Below are 16,172 nucleotides of genomic sequence, written 5' to 3' on the forward strand. Positions count from 1 at the left end.
TGCTGTTAAGTTTGAGTAGGTTGGTGGTCATCCAGGTTTGTATTGCAAGTAGACAGTGGATGGTGTAGAGCTGAGATATAGTTGGGTATCATCAGCATAACAATGAAAATTCAGACCATGTTTACAAATGATCTGACACAGGGGGAGCATGTAAATGGTGAAGAGGAGGAATACCGTCAAAAATACTGACACTTATCTTTCTATTTAACTCATACGGAGATGCTGCATTGATGATGTAATACATGTAGTGCACATCACACGCCACCAGAGGTCAGTCTCTACTGTTGGAGCAGCCAACAGGGGGGTAGAGCACCGTACATAAATACAATCATATATCGTGTACCCCACTGCAATGTCAGGAAGATATAAAAGTATGAAAAAAATAGGTACCGCCCAAGGCTATTTAAAAAAAGTGCTTAACGTAGTTACATGAAGTCCGTAAAGTCACAAAACCACATTGACTTTTGATTCCTCACAGGGACACAAACAGCTGTTTGGCAGTCCATGTTTCTTTGACCCATTCACCTTCCCTCCCACCCGCCCGACACAGACTTTTTTGCCCTTTATACATAATTTGTGTGTTTACTGCATCAAAATATCCTCATTGACCTTGCACTGGCATTGTTTCTATGTTGCTAGCCCAAACGTTTAATACATTGTGTGCCCACCACCATGTAATGCGTTAAGACTAGTTTCAACCCTTTGCATTTGGGTTAGGAGGCGGATTGATCCTAAAATATCAATACTCTTGATACCACGTTTTCATTTTGAAGATCAATCCCAGCCTCAATAGGATCAATCCCCAAAAAAGGGATTAGTGTCTCTCTTCTGCATCGTACCTTTTTGTATTTCTAGAGTAAAACTGTCCGTGCACACAACATTCTGTTGTCGTGAACACATCTAGTGTGTGTACTCTTTGCTTCTCCGCTGCTTTTGTGTTGTCTGCACTCAATCAACTTACTTGAGATCCAGCAGCGTCTTCTTAGTTTCACTTTCACCCAATGTCAGCAGTAGGAGGACAGTAAGCTAACCTCATAGCCTTTCTGTTTACTGCTGTGGGCTGACGTAGTCTTTCCCAGCCTGACTAGTTGTATCAGACACATATAAGCGGTGATGGTTTAATGAAAGAGGAAAAACATGAGAAAGAGAACTCGAGGTGCAACTGAAAAGAAGGAAGGAGGAGGGAAATACCTCAACACCCAGACCTCTGTTACAGAGAGTCTGTTCATAGAGGCTCAGACAAGGAATATCCAGGTATATAGTAGCCTAGTGAAATTAATATTTTTAGTCAAATCAGATCTTTGGCATTGGTTAATGTTACATTTTTAGACTGTAATTGGTCATCACTTAAGCAGATTGATTATTCACTTCATAAATCATGACTTACTGCTTTCCCCCATGTTAAAAAAGGCACTTTTAATAATTAAAAGTATCATATCGGTGTTGATATCAACGATTCAGGCCCTGTATTACTTGGTATTAGATCAAAATCAAATTTGTGGTATCGTCCACCCTACTACCCTCTGCCATTTTAGCTGAGTGTGCAAATTCTGAGTGGGAAATTTCTGCAGTATGCCCTCGAGTCCTTTAAAATTCCCATCATAATCCTCATTCTCTGAGGTGACTCATTCACTTTGTTTTGTTTATATTGCGAAAAAAAAGCCTGTCAATTAGTATTCTTCATAGTTTTTCTTGATGAAATGAATCCTACCTATGTGCATCATCAAAATGCTGATTTATTAGAGACACAGGCAAACATGGAAATATATATGGAAGTCCTGCCATGCTGTATTTGTGACATGTATATTTGAAGTGTTGCACAGTCAGTGCTTGACTCACACGCTCATTCTCTTTGTTGTTTTGTCTGTTGAATTATTTAATTGAGTCTAATTTGTTTCTTCTGTATTATTCATGCTATATTTACACACAATTATAGTCTTGTCGTGCCCCTCACCTTTAAGTTGCACTTTTCATTACACCTAATTGATCACGATGTGAGACAAGCGCCTGCCGGGCCAGTTCTGTTTGTTGTTTGGTCCAAATTGTTCTTCCTTATCTCCACTGTGTGTCTGAGCTACAGGAGAGATGAAGTGCGATTCCACTATCTCTGTGTCTTCCACTCCATAAAGCTAGCTGTATTTCCACATTTACTAGATAAAGAGCATCGACTCTGTGTCCAAAATGTACTTTTTATCTGCAATCACATACAAACTGGAAATGGTTATGCTGTGTACTTTAAAGTTTCCCCAAGATAAGACGTCCAAAAAAGAAAAAATCAGCTTTTCGGCAGTGTATGCAGTAGGCGATTGTTAATTTTTAACAGGATGGACGGCTAACGTCTAACTTGTGTCATGATTCAGTGATTCAGCGCCATAGAAAATGTTTCATTTCCTGCGCCCTCAGTTTGAATTTGAGTGATGCTCTGTGCTTTGTGTACGGGCGCCTCACAATGCTGCTTTTAATAATCGGCAAGGTCTCGAACATACGATACTGGTTACTGCCCGTGGGAAGAATGAACATGTCAGAGTCCATCCGCTCTTGATTAAAAGTTATGCTTGCTCTGTCTACTCTTCTCTCTTTAGAGCATGTCATGTGAAATTACTTTTCTCTGACTCTTATTTCTTCAGCTGTTGTCTCTCATCTCGTCTCTGCCCTATCATTCACTCAAGTCATGATGCTTATGGAAATGCACAGATTTGATTGACTAAGTAGCGTCACATGTCATGCTAAGCTTGACAGAAAGAAACATGATGACACTGGATTCGTTTGTCTGGATGCCGCAGTGTGTAGGCTATTCAGCTCAGTGCAGACCAAAGAAGTTGAAACTTGCAGCTGCTTGCAAAACGCCATTCTGCAACGTTCTAAAAACCTACCAGTTCACTCTGAAGCAACTAGATTAGACAGTGTATCATCTCTATGCAACAGCTCTCTGTTCTTCCATTTTGATTTCAAGAAACAGAGGGCTCAGCGGGGACGGAGCACCTGCCACAGCAAGCAAACACAGTAGTTATGTTTCCATCCAAAAGCGATTCGAATCATTGGGAAATGCGCATTAAAAGAAATACGAATCCTGTGTGTTTCCATTAAATGTACGGACTTTGGTGAAAACTACAAACTCGCACGAGTTTTCCGCAGAACCGGAAACAAAACCAGTCTCACATTCTTCTTCTTCTACGTTTTCTGGCGGTTGGCAACCAGCTTGTAAATGCATTACCGCCTTCCCGACCCGGAGTGTGGATATCACCATGGAGAGAGGTGCGCTATGTCAGACTTAATTCGAACATAACTGTTTCCATCCCCCGTTTTGCGAATCAACATTTTTTCGAATCAACCAAAACCCGGCTAAAGCGAGTGTATTTTAGTTTGTGTGAATCAGGGGATTTTAATTCCAATTTTGGCGTTTCCATCATAATTTTCCAATGTGATACTTCTAGATGCGCATCTAAACAGGCTGATGGAAACATGGCTACTGTCAGCGGTCATTTTGACTTTACCAGCAAACTTCACTACAAGCTGATTGGCTCTTGAAACAGGTGACTAGCAGCCAGCGATTTGCCCAGCTGTGTTGCAGGTGACATCATTGGCCGGCTTGAGTTGAGCTCCAACCGGCCAATTCACACTGCTGCAACTTTTCTCTGCAACGTTCTGGTGGTTGGTGGTTGGTCTCATTGATAATCATTCGTCTGAACTGGGCTTAAGGTAGTGTCTGGGTGTCAGTCAACATAGTTTTAGAAGACTGACAGCAAAGACTACAGTATGTGACGAAAGGTTGTATTTACGAAGACGTCGTTTATACAAAAAAAACCCCACAACAACACCAAAAATGTCAGGACATGCTGCAACCAACCTTTTTGTCCTTTTCTAAATCACTTTAACGTTACCACAGAAATAAGGTGGCTGACATTGTTGGTCTAACAATAGTTTCCTCAGTAACTCTTCTTGATGTAGCTATACATCAGGTAGCTGGTTAGCTTGTGTTTTGCTGACATTAGCTAGCTTTAGATGTGACTATACAATGTAATGAGTCTGTGAAGATTTTGACTTCAATGTAGGTGTCACTTTTTTAGGTCCCCCAATCACAACATCTGAATTTCTTGTCAACATAGGTGAAAGCTGATTTACCCTTTCATGACAACTGTACAGGGATGAATCTTTATATAACTCACCCGTTTACATTTTATTAAGGCTTAAAGTTATGCACAATTAAGGGCGGTCTGAGGGGCATTGCTACAGTCTTTGATATCAGATCCACCCCTCGCTCCTCCACAGCTCCACCCTCTCTACCAAATATGTTGGCTTCTGGCTCCAAATAACCAAGATGGCGACAGCCCAAGTGTCAAACCTGAGGCTTCAAGAAGCCAATGAATACTAGGTCCATTATTTTTTTACATCTATTTTATGTCTTTTGTCTGGATACAAAAGCGTCTGGGTCCAGACTGGGGGGATGGAGAGGGATGGCAGGTTAACAAAGGAGATGCATTTTGCTAACAAGAGGGATGGCGTCCTCCCTCAAATCACCTACTGATTGTATTCATCAGCCAATCAATTAGTATGTCTTTGGAGGACAGACACATAATGTAAATTTAATTTCACTAACAATGATGACTTACTTGTGTCTCAAGCAACATTCTTGTTATTCAAAATCTGCTCTGCTTATTTTCGTCAGGCAAATGCAACAGCTCTTTTTGTGACTCAAATCTATTTCACCGCTGCAATCTGCTGAGCAAACAAGACGCTTTAGCCGATAGGCCAATGCCGTTTAATATTCATAATGGTCTAAGAAGGAGGCTTTAGAGGATCTGGGTAGATAGCAATGTGGATATCTCCGAGGCATTGGTTCTCCGTCTCTGTTCACACTCACTGGACTGTGTTTCCATGTCATTTCTGAGCTGATATCGTATCACTGTCATTGATCTAATATATTTAGCTCAGTTTAAAATTGACTGTTAACTGCTGTTGCTCACAATCTTCTCCAACCATTTACATCATCCACTGTGTGCAGTATCAGTTTTAGGATACGAATTGAATTTTTATATCTTACATTGTTCAAATTTGTTATATAATGTGACAGTTTAAGGGAATACCAGTCCACTCTTTGCATATTCTGCCTGTGCAGATCAATATTTATTCAGACAAAGCCTGCAAAAGACAGCCAAGACTCAAACCTGTGACTTGTCCAGCCCAGAGAAAAAGTCTGTGCCAGAATGTTTGTTTACCCTTTGACGTTGAAATTAGCTTAATATTATCATAAAGCCAGCAGTTCTGCAGCAGAGAGCACGCCCACAGCCCCTCCAGAAAATCTCCTTGTCGTGTTTTCCGTTTTTTCCCAATTCATCCTCTGCAGAGCTGCAATTGGTGTGACAGATTACAGAGAGCGACAAACTCCTCTCTTGTTCTCCTGCCGCCCCGAGGCGCCTGATGAACATTTGAATACTCAGGCTCGAATTGTTTTCATCTGCTGCTTTGTTAAGATAATTTTGTCAAAATTTTATCGAGTGCACAACAAGGATGTGTGAAGTAAAATCTCCAACTATACCTCTGAGCGGAGTGAATGCTGGGACGTGACAGGCATAAATGAGAGGGAAAGAGAGATGGGAACACAACGCAGTGGGGGAAATAAAAGTGTTTGTCTGCCAGTCAATTAAGTGATAATCAAACAAAACTAAATATACTGGTGTACATATAATAAGATGGATATGTTGGGGCTGATCTGAGACAAAATAAAAGCAGCCATATTTAAAATTTATGAGTGAACTAAATGAAAACAGATTGCAGTTAGTCCTGTCAGCTAAAGCTCAGCATGCAGTGGGTCTAGCACTTAAGATGCATTTCACTTTCCTTCTCTGTCCCCTCATTTCCTGTCACCTCTCTACCGTCCACCTTTGAATGAAGGCAAAAATGTCCAAAATCACTAAAGCATATGTTAATCATAATTACAGTCAGTTAATCCTTTTAGTAAAATGTAAATATTTGCTGTTATTCTTCTATGACAGTTAAATGAAATGTCACTGGGTTTTGGTATGTTGATTAAAATAGAGTAAGCAATTTGAGCACGTCAGCTTGGGCTCTAGAGACGGGCATTTTTCACAATACATCTGACATTTCATAGACCTAAAGACTGATTAAACAATCTCAAACATAATCAGCAGAGTACCTGCAGTAGATTAGAATATGTTCACTGTTTAACCTTGCTGTCAGACAGCCCTTGATGATAAGGAACTGAAGCCATTATATCATTCTCTCGAAAACCAGACTCCATTGACAAAAACAGTAATTAAGCATTGCTAAAGACAGGAGCTGCTCGTCTACAAGTGCCTCGATCAATTAGTTTGTTTGTGTTATTGTGTGATTTTGGCTTTTAGAGTGGTTAGCTCAGATTCACCAAAGTCACAATAACACTAACAAACTAATTGATCTATATAGTCGAAGGCCAGCAGCTTCTGTATTCAGTGGGCTTAAATTACTGTTTGTCTGGTGGCTTTGAAGAGAGCATAGATAAGAACTGAGGCCGGAAAGGGCTGGATAAGTACCTCATACAACCTGCTTCAAAAGATCCAAACTATCCCTATTTTATTTGAAAGGCGAGTGATAAAATGATGATCCTAACTGTCGGCTGTAAATTTTATTGTTAATAGACCGGCTTCCAAGTTCAATGTTAATCTTCCGTATTTATGTGCTCACACATTTTTTCCTGTGACATGAAGGCAGGGCCAAGGGTGTAGATTTCATAACACAGGTGGTGCGTTCCAATACCCAAATTACTATACTATATAGTATGCCAGAAAAAGATTAAGTATGTGTCAATACATAGTGTGTCAAATGCAGCGTGCCAAAAATACCAGGATGTTCTACTATAACCGGTTGTATTTTGCAGTATGCAAGCCAGCATGCTATTCAGACCTTGTCACGTATTGACGTGCTTGAACTAGACTTTCCACGGTGTGTGTTGGTTGTTGACGTTCTGGCTGTCACATGCATTGTCTTCTTTCAAGACACACTTCTATTTTCACAGGACATTTAACGTTTACATACAGCCTCCTTCAAAATAAACACACTACTTCAGTACAACACCGCAAATTGATGTGTTTATTTCCTTCAACAACAAAAACACGTGGTTAGGTTTTAGGAAAAAAGAACAGGGTTCGGCTTTAGAATCTTACGGGACGCAGACACCGCTCTCTCAGGTGAAAGTTGTTGTGTTTGTTGTTCGCCGTGTTTCCCCCGCTGCCGCTAGGGGCCATTAAACTATAACGGCAACCAGCCATGTATCATGCCGACGTTAAAGGACGCCTTTTTTCATTGGTTTCTGATGCCGCAAGTCACTGCCCAAACACTGGACTTCGACGACTTTGGAGTGAAACCCGGCTCGTCACATCGACTGAGCCGCAAGTCGCAGTGATGTATGACCAGTAGAATAGTAATAATAGGAAGTGAACAAAATAATCATAAATATTACAAACAACATTAGGGCATAACATATAAAATAACAGTGATGGAGAACTGCAGATTTAATTTCACCTTTGCAAATATAACATGTTAGAATCTACAATCTGTGCAGCTATAACTTTAAAGTTAAACTATAAACATTGCAAAGTAACAACAGCAGAGCTCTCAGGGTTGATCTCCGTCTCTGGCAAATTTGGTAAGTGGTGTTTGTTTATCTCCAAGGTAACAGATATAAAAGCAAGAGGGTCAACGTTCAGGGCATAATGTTATGAGACAGTATTATGTCCCAATCATATGCATAGTGCATGCAGTACGTACTTTTTAAGGGCAGCTGCAGTGCCTACTAGAAGTAAAAAGAAAAAGAATGTGATTTGGAACACACACAGGGAGTCTGGGGTCCCTCTGCAAGGAAATTATGAGTATCAAACACTTAATTTCCTGCATTCTGGTGAATTTCCACGCTCCAAATTGAGCCCTTTCTGCACTGATTTGTGGTTTAAATGTCTCCAATGTTGTCAAATTAAAAGTCCTCTGTTACTTTTATGTTTTTATCGGGGGGTGGGATGTGTCCCCAGTACCACCTCCTGATCCACTGGGAGTGCCATAGGCAGGATTTTAGAAATACTGAAGTCAAAAGTCTAAATTTCAGAACACAACCCCGACCAGAAACATTTATGACCATCCACAAACAAAGATATCTTGATTTTTCAACCCCTTCTGTGTGTACTACACTCCCGAAGTGATGGTCTAAAAACTGGTTCAAAGCTGTTTACACACAAAGACTGAGTCTATACATTATCACTATGAGTCTTAAAAAACCCAAACCAGAAGCCATGACCTCAGTGCTCTCAATGCTGCAGCCCTGAATGATGACGTATTACTGACATTTCAGATGCACCCTTTCAGTTCCACCTCCAAACAAAGTGGTGTAGATAATCAGGCTTAATTGTTGCCTTGTTTACGACCTGTTAGGCCCTGTCTGAGGTCATAGTGATATTCGAGTGTGTCCAAGATCTCAGCATCTACTGTTGTGGGAACAATGTCATCATAACTGATGGGGATTTAGCTGTGAAAATAAGAGCCAAGTTGTGAGAGACTGAAATGAATTTTTATAACCAAAACACATTTAAAGCAGTAGGGCTGAAAAAAAAAAATCACATCATAGCAAATGCCAAAAAGTGTGTGATTGCACTTGTCTTGAAATCACAACCCAGACCGAAGTGCCAACTGACCTTATGATGAAATCACTGGAGTCGATGAGGCCACCGTACTGGGCCCCCTTCAGATTCCCAGAGTTCCCCACCACGGCGCAGGTCCTGCAGCGCTCAGGGCTGGCGTCCATGTAGAGCACCTCGTCAGGGATGACTTGGAACAGCTCCTCCACCACTTCACTGAAGTTGGCCGGCTGCCTCTCTGACTGCAACCACTGGTGACACAGCAGAGACAGACCTCAGAGAGAGCCACGGCTCCAGGGCCACTTTAAGTAGAAGTGATTGAACAAGGGCAGCGGAGCTCGAGACACCGAGCACATTTCTGAAATAACCTCAGGGGCGGCTTAGCTCCGTCTGCGGGGGCTCTTTTGGCCTGGCCTTCTTCTGGTGGCTTTGAACTCGGAGAGACAGCAAATAAATGCAGGAATGTGTGTGCACTGTACACTGTTATATATTGTGCTGCTGCAGCTGGAAATACTGAACGGATACAGAATGTTCTGCTTTCTCTCCTGAGTTGTAATGCAGAGTTTTAGTGACTCATGCTTCAAATATTATTGTAGAGGCTTTCCCACCTTGCCAATACAATTCTGGGAAACCATTTAACATTTCTGAATTTCATCTGGAATCGAATAAGGGTAATAACATTGAAATAGAGCTTTTAATCATAAGACTAAACTCCACACAATTGCACAACATTCAAAACTCTCCTTCACGGAAATTACATTTAGCTGTAACATGTAAGCTGTGACATCTCATCGGAGGAATGAGCCCCGGTACACCTGGAGGTCATGCCTTTGCCTTGCAGCAGAGCAGCCCAAACCATCTGGCTGGGCAAACGCTGATATGTGACACTTGCCTCATCAAGCTCCCTGTGAGAAGCATCTCGTGAAATGAGTAGTGACAGGAGGCAACCTTGCAGTAATTTTTCTATTCTTGCCTCTAATTGGACATGGTGTGAGGTGAATGTGGGACTGCCTAAAGCACTGGATGCCTTCCAGAACAAAGGTAGGATAATTGTGTGACATAAATTTTTGTGAATAGGCTTTTCTAATTTAGAGAGCTGTGCTCTATGGGATGTACAGAGAATCCAGTAAATTAGGACTGGTGCGTGATTAGTTATACAGCTGACGTGAATTCTAATTTACAAGAAAGTGGATTTAAATAAGAAATCCTCCATAAAACACTCCAGCAGCTATTTTGTCTCCTAATTCTGGGTCCAGTTTAATTTCTGGTGTGAGCCCTGTGCATGACTGGCCAAATGTAGGTGGCATTACATCCAATAAGATATTTCCAGTGGAGCGAGTCTGACAGGAGGAAATGTTTTAGCTGCACTAACAGTAAATACCAGGTTTTTGTGTCAGTCACTTGGAATCCAAGGGTTTTTTCTCTCGAGCAGGCATTTAACACTGACACTCAGTAATCATACAGGTGACAAAATCCATCATGGAGGAGGCAAAGATAACAATTCCTCCACTGACTGCAGTGTCAGGTAGTAGTGTGCAAGTACAAACTGGAGCAAGAGTAGGCTGGGACTGGATGTGTGCCAGTTTTTCTTGCTTCAGTAACAAAGACTGAACATGCTATTATTTCTAATTGGAAGGAAGAAAATCTTTTTTCATTCATATTGACTGATTGATTATAGAGTTATTCTCTACATCGATATACCTCGTAATGCTGCACCATGGCCACTTAGGACAAACCTGCTCAGTCAGCAGAAGAACACTCGCATTGATACTTTACATTTGTACGTTTTGTGAATGTTACATCAGTGTTTCTTATGTGACGAAGTACATGAGCCGATTTTTTTTATCTGGAGGTGGAGGGGATGGTGAGATATTTAGACAAGACGCCTGCCAACCTGCAGACCACTGTTTGAGAGCAACAAACAAAACAGGTTGTTTTTTTTACCAAGACATAGCTGTTCTTCCAGCAGGAACTGTGCCCCCCAAAACATGCCCTAACCCTTCCTAAGCATAACCAAGTGTTTTCTCTGCTTAAACACAACCATACGTTAACCATAGAATCGTTGACACATTAAGTGTCAGTAGCCCCTTTTACACTGCCAGATTTTCGGCGAATGTTGGGCCGTTTTGCTGGCAAGCTGTGAGCGTTTAGACACACAGAGCCAGATTGGCGAGTTGATCCGAGGTGCCCAATTTTCCACCTTGTAGGGTAGACATATTGGTGGAACCTTTTTGGTTTAAAAAGAATGAGGTGCCCTTCCGCCACAGGAGGGGCTGTTGAAGACTTGTGGGAGGAGCTGTTGATGACGCTGCATGTGAGACCCACTGGCGGTGGATAAACAGGAAACAGCTGATAGCAGGAATTAGCGAGCAGCTAGTAGCAAGAGGGAAACACAAACCTGACAGACACTGTAAAGATGAGCAACTGGGGAGACAAGGAATTGCACGCCCTCCTTGTCCTCGCAAATGAAGAGGCCATTAACCGTCAGATGACGGGGACGGTGAAGAACGGGCCATTTATTCATTTATTTTTCGTTGAAACAGCCTGGCCTCGCTGAAAGGTATCTGAATCTGCCTGCAGCACCTTCACGCTCACTGATCAACATGTTATATCTAATTTGTTTATTCCATACAATCTTGCAGTCTAGTTGTCACCATGAGGTTATAGGACAGCCAGTGGTGATTAGAAAACCCCATAAAACCACAACCTGCCATTCTCACATTTCTGTTTTTATTCACATTAAACACACAAGGTTCTAATTAATGAGCTTTAGATGTGCTGCTAGGTGTATTTTGTTACCTTTTGACAGCGTCTGACCAGCTGTTACCCCCTGCTACCAGTCTTTATGCTAAGTTAAGCTCATTGCTGCTGGATCCAGCTCCATATTTAATGTGCATGGGTAATAATGGCGTGGTATTGATCCTCTTATGCAACTCTCTGCAGGACAGCCACTGAATGGAAACAAATATATTAAAGAAATCAGAGTTATGTTAGCCCTGATATATGATACCTGCCAGCCAATCAGTAACAAGTATTTTCCATGACTGTGGTACAACTAATACCTTTTCTTTCACCAAAATTAGAGCGTATATGCAGGTTTTTTATAGCAGGAAAACCCATTAAAAATAAGAGATAGGCTCCTTTCCCTCTGCAGTAGACAGGGATGCCTTTCTTTTTGTTTTGTTTTTCCTAGTGTGGCACATTTGGCATCACTAACACGGTGGAAAACAGGGTTAGTAAACGGCAGAAAGCCTCATTGAGGCCAGTGAAATTGTTATGGTGGTAGCTACTTAATTACATCTGTTATTATGCCGACCCATTAGCAGAGATGTTTTGGCACTGCTTGGGCAGAGACAGATGGTAGTTTACAGTGGTGCATCATTGTATTAAGCAGAAAGGGGGCCAAAATTAGTGCATCTATCCAGGTGTCTTATATCAATGACTGTCAGCTGGAGCTGATAAATACCTGTGACTACTACAGAGTCATTTGTCCTGGGAATTAATCATAGATGTATGAAGAGAACTGAATGGAGTCAGGTCATGTTTATGCCTACGAAAGTTATGTCATGGTGCATAAAGCCAAAAACATAAAATACCTGGATGATCAGTATTGCTTCTGCATCACTGGGCCCATAGAGCAAATGCACAAGAGACTTCTGTTAAGCTGACTACTTCCGGTTTAGCGCTCCACTAACTTGAATGGGGATAAAATGATTTAATTGTGTGGCCCTGCTAGACTTTCCTAACATTATCAGATTGAATAGAGATTTGGCCCCTCAACAAAATATATATCCACTGATCTGCAGGCGTCTTTCCCAAGTTTGGGCCTCATGGCATACAACAGACTTGGAAGTCGTAAATCCACTGTTTGGCCAATACAAAAATTACACAACATCTGTTGCACATCTGTCCATCCTAAAAGAGGGATCCTTCCTCAGTTGCTCTTCCTGAGGTTTCTACCATTTTTTACCCATTAAAGGTTTTTTTTAGGGGAGTTTTTCCTTATCCACTGTGAGGGTGCAAAGGACAGAGGGATATCGTATGCTGTAAAGCCCTCCGAGGCAAATTGTGATTTGTGATACTGAGCCTTATAAATAAAACTGAATTAATTAAATTGAATTGAAAAATGAATGCGGAGTGTAACCTTTCCTACTAAAGACTAAAACCAGATGTTAGTGGGGATTTTTTCCAGTGAGAGAGGGGCTTAAGACATGTAAAACCAAAGCCCAGTCACTGGTATAAAATGTAGGCATTGCTCAAGGTATATTACATTACGTACATTTCATACATATGCAGTACATGAAGCGTTGGAGAGGCAGGTGGAGAAGTGGGTAGGCTAATAAAAGCAGAATTCTTTATGTGTTCTTGAAGATTAATAATTCAAAAATGTTTAAGGACAGACTTAATAGTCAGACAGTTGGGATTATGTGTAGTCAGAGCAAACCTTTATGAACAGAAGTGCCGTATTTGCATAGTGTCTGCAGCATTATTTCTAAAGGACCAATGTAGATTGCAGTGAATGGTTATGGTATCTCTCTACAGCCTATATATACACACATATACACACAGTTATGCTTTGGTTTTTGATGGGATCTCTTTGTCTATAGATGTGGGAGAAATGGTGAGAGTAAACAACAATCTCCATATCCACCATCTCGCTTGTTAAATGTGAACAAATTGTGCGTGGGAGTTTGCTTCACAACTTGATCCTGCTGAAGATCCCTTGGATTTGAAACAATCAATGTGGCAAAAACAAACACTTCTTGGGAGCATTACAGCAGTGTGTGATCTCTGTTCTTTATTCATGATCTTTCTTCTAAGCATCTCGTCTGCTCTCAGAAGCTGAATGTGCATGCTTTTTTTTCTCCTTGCAATCCTCTGTAGGATAGAAACACAAATCCCCTGAACACATCCCCTGAATCTTACCTGCCACCATTTAAAGGTTTCGTCAGAGAGGACGCTGTTCTCCCTGGTCATCAGAGGGTGGACGGACTGATTGAAGCGCTCAGCAAACCAGGGGTCGTCCTCCAGCTCCGTCATGCACTGTCGGCAGGCACATAGCCCTTTGGAGAAAAAGTTATCCGACAGACGGAAAGCGTATTTGAAGAAGTAGAGTGAGGGGTCCCGGAAAGTGTAACTGAACAGGAGTGTTGTAAATGTAATGACACAACACAGCAGAGCAAAAGTCCTGATTTTCCTCCGCTTGGGCAGAGACATGTCGTCACAGTCAAAGTCAGGCGGCTGGGCTCAAATATATCACTGCTGTCCAACAAGCATACCCTGTTCCTATTTTTCAGACAACACAGGGCTGGGTTCATGAATGTCCTTAATAAAATTCATTGATGTGGGTTCTTTGTGGATTCATCTGGACCACAGGAAGGTAAATCCACTGATTCTGTCGGCTCCACGGCTCCCAGTCAATCAGATTCAGCCAGTTTTACAGACAGCTTGGATGTTGACTCTGTGAGGTGAGTGACTGATGTGTCATCCCTTCTTTAATGATCCACCTAAAAGGCAAATAAAAGGACATTTTTGTGACACACACACACACACACTGGGAAAATGGGGAAAAACAGCCTGTGGGGCTCTAATGCTGTTTAACTTTAAATACACAAGGGAGTGTAAATTCTGCTCTGCTCAGTATTCTAATTGTGTCATTTCACAGTACTAACCGTTCCAAGATGAAACTGTCTAAGTTTATGCAACATCACACCACTGATTTCTGTGCATGACTGTGGAAAGTGTTTCATTTACAGTGCTTTGTTTATTGCTCATTTATTTCTTCAAGACTGTCAAATTACACAGGATGTGTTGCAGTCTGCTCTTAAAACGGCCACCAAACACCCAAAATACCTCGATTGATTGTGAAAATTATTACAGTGCTCCTGGAACAAACAGGCAACAGCTGTAATCACAATCCCATCCCACTGTTAAGGACATGTCAATACCTGGAAACAGCTTTTGTTAACTAACACAAAATGAAAGTCTAAAGCAGAAATCACTGACAGACTGTAATAATACCAGAATGAGTCGTTAACCCGGTGTCACATTCACAAATTCGATTCTAATAAGTGTACATTAGGGAGAAGGTTTGCAGTCATTTTGCTCTATCGTTTAGGGCTTTACCCAGTTTACTGCTTTAAATGCATCCCATTTAAATGTCTAAACCAAACAGTAACATCCAGGGCTGTAAAATAAAGCCGAAATGGAAGTGCCAAAAACTGCAGTTCCTCTAATGGCCACTTGAGGCTGACTCCAGAATCCAGTCAGTCGTTGACTACTCATATTAAAACGTCCAACTTTACAGCAGATTTAAACATGTTTACAGCCAGGTAGAAAAAACTGTTCTGGTCTCTGCAGCTTATTTCTTCTTACATGACAGCTGCACAGGAGGTGAATTTTAATATAACACACCCGTTTACATTTTATTAAAGTTTAAAGTTACACATAATTAAGGGCTGGCCGCTTTGAGTGACAGGATGTGTGCCAATAGTGTCCTCAGTTTGTGAGTCAGATCCACTCCTCTACAGCACCAGGCTGTCACCCAAATATGGCCACTTCTGGCTCCAAAGCAAACAAGATGGGGACAGTTGAAATGCTGAACGGTAGTCCACAAACCAGTGGGGGATGTCACAGTAGCTACGTCCATTATTTTTACAGTCAATGGTCCAAAGTGGGATTCCAAAGATTGTGAGTAGCTCAACTATTGTGAAGAAATAGGCATTATAATTGGATAACATATATAAAGTGTATATACTAAAGGCCGGGGGGTATTTTGCAGCATAAATGGTTAGACTAGTTAGCTTAGCTTAGTGAAAAAAACCCCACTGAAATAGCTGGCTTGAAGTACTGAAACATGTGTGAGATAAAAAGCGAAATTTATGAATAAAACTAGGCCTAATCAACAAATGGCTAAATTTGTGAGCTCAAAGAAATAAATAAATGGCTGTATAGCTAATGTCAATGGCTGAACTAGCTAAAAAAAAGTTTCTGCATCTCCAAAGTAGCAGCACATATGCAAACTTCCAAAAAGCCTAAAGACTCATCGTTCAATTGTATGAAAAAAATATTACAACAATATGCATTTATGTGATGAATTATGTGGAATAAAATTGAAATAAACCAGCTCGCATCAAAGACCTGACGCCAGAAGCCACCTGATACACAGCTGGTTGGTGTCAGTATGAAAAGTGGCCGGATATAACCCTTTGTGGTGTTATGAAATTCTGCCGGATGACTGGACAGCACATGTCGTGGCAGTATGATGCGCGGACAGATGGCGCTTCACTTCATAACGTGGCTAAACAGCTACTGGATGGTGTCAGATTAAAATGCTGCTGGTAACAACGTGATATAAGGAGCTGGAAAGTCCCTATAGGGCAGGCTGGAGGGGTGGTGAATGGGGCCAACAAACACTGGTGCCTGGCGTTAGCTTCTTGTAGAGCCAAACCATGATGTGTTTTTCTAAACCTAATCACATGCTTTTGTTGACATCTCGGCAATGGTAGCAGCATCCTGGAACGTCAATGGTGGACGCAGAAGGATACCTCG

At 41.5% G+C, this 16,172-nt stretch overlaps 1 protein-coding gene across 1 annotated transcript in view; it reads right to left on the reverse strand.

The window, feature by feature from the left end:
- The window catches only part of LOC117263178 (CMP-N-acetylneuraminate-beta-galactosamide-alpha-2,3-sialyltransferase 1-like), a 41,650-nt gene extending 27,599 nt beyond the window's left edge, over positions 1-14,051 (reverse strand). The window contains exons 1-2 of the mRNA XM_033636358.2: positions 13,548-14,051; positions 8,679-8,872 (exon numbers count right to left, since the gene is read on the reverse strand). Coding sequence (XP_033492249.1) covers positions 8,679-8,872; positions 13,548-13,838 — 485 coding nt within the window. The 5' untranslated portion in view covers positions 13,839-14,051. The remainder of the gene's footprint in view (positions 1-8,678; positions 8,873-13,547) is intronic.
- Positions 14,052-16,172: the final 2,121 nt, after the last annotated feature.

This window comes from Epinephelus lanceolatus, chromosome 16 (genome assembly GCF_041903045.1).
Source record: "Epinephelus lanceolatus isolate andai-2023 chromosome 16, ASM4190304v1, whole genome shotgun sequence".
Classification (NCBI taxonomy): Eukaryota; Metazoa; Chordata; class Actinopteri; order Perciformes; family Serranidae; genus Epinephelus; species Epinephelus lanceolatus.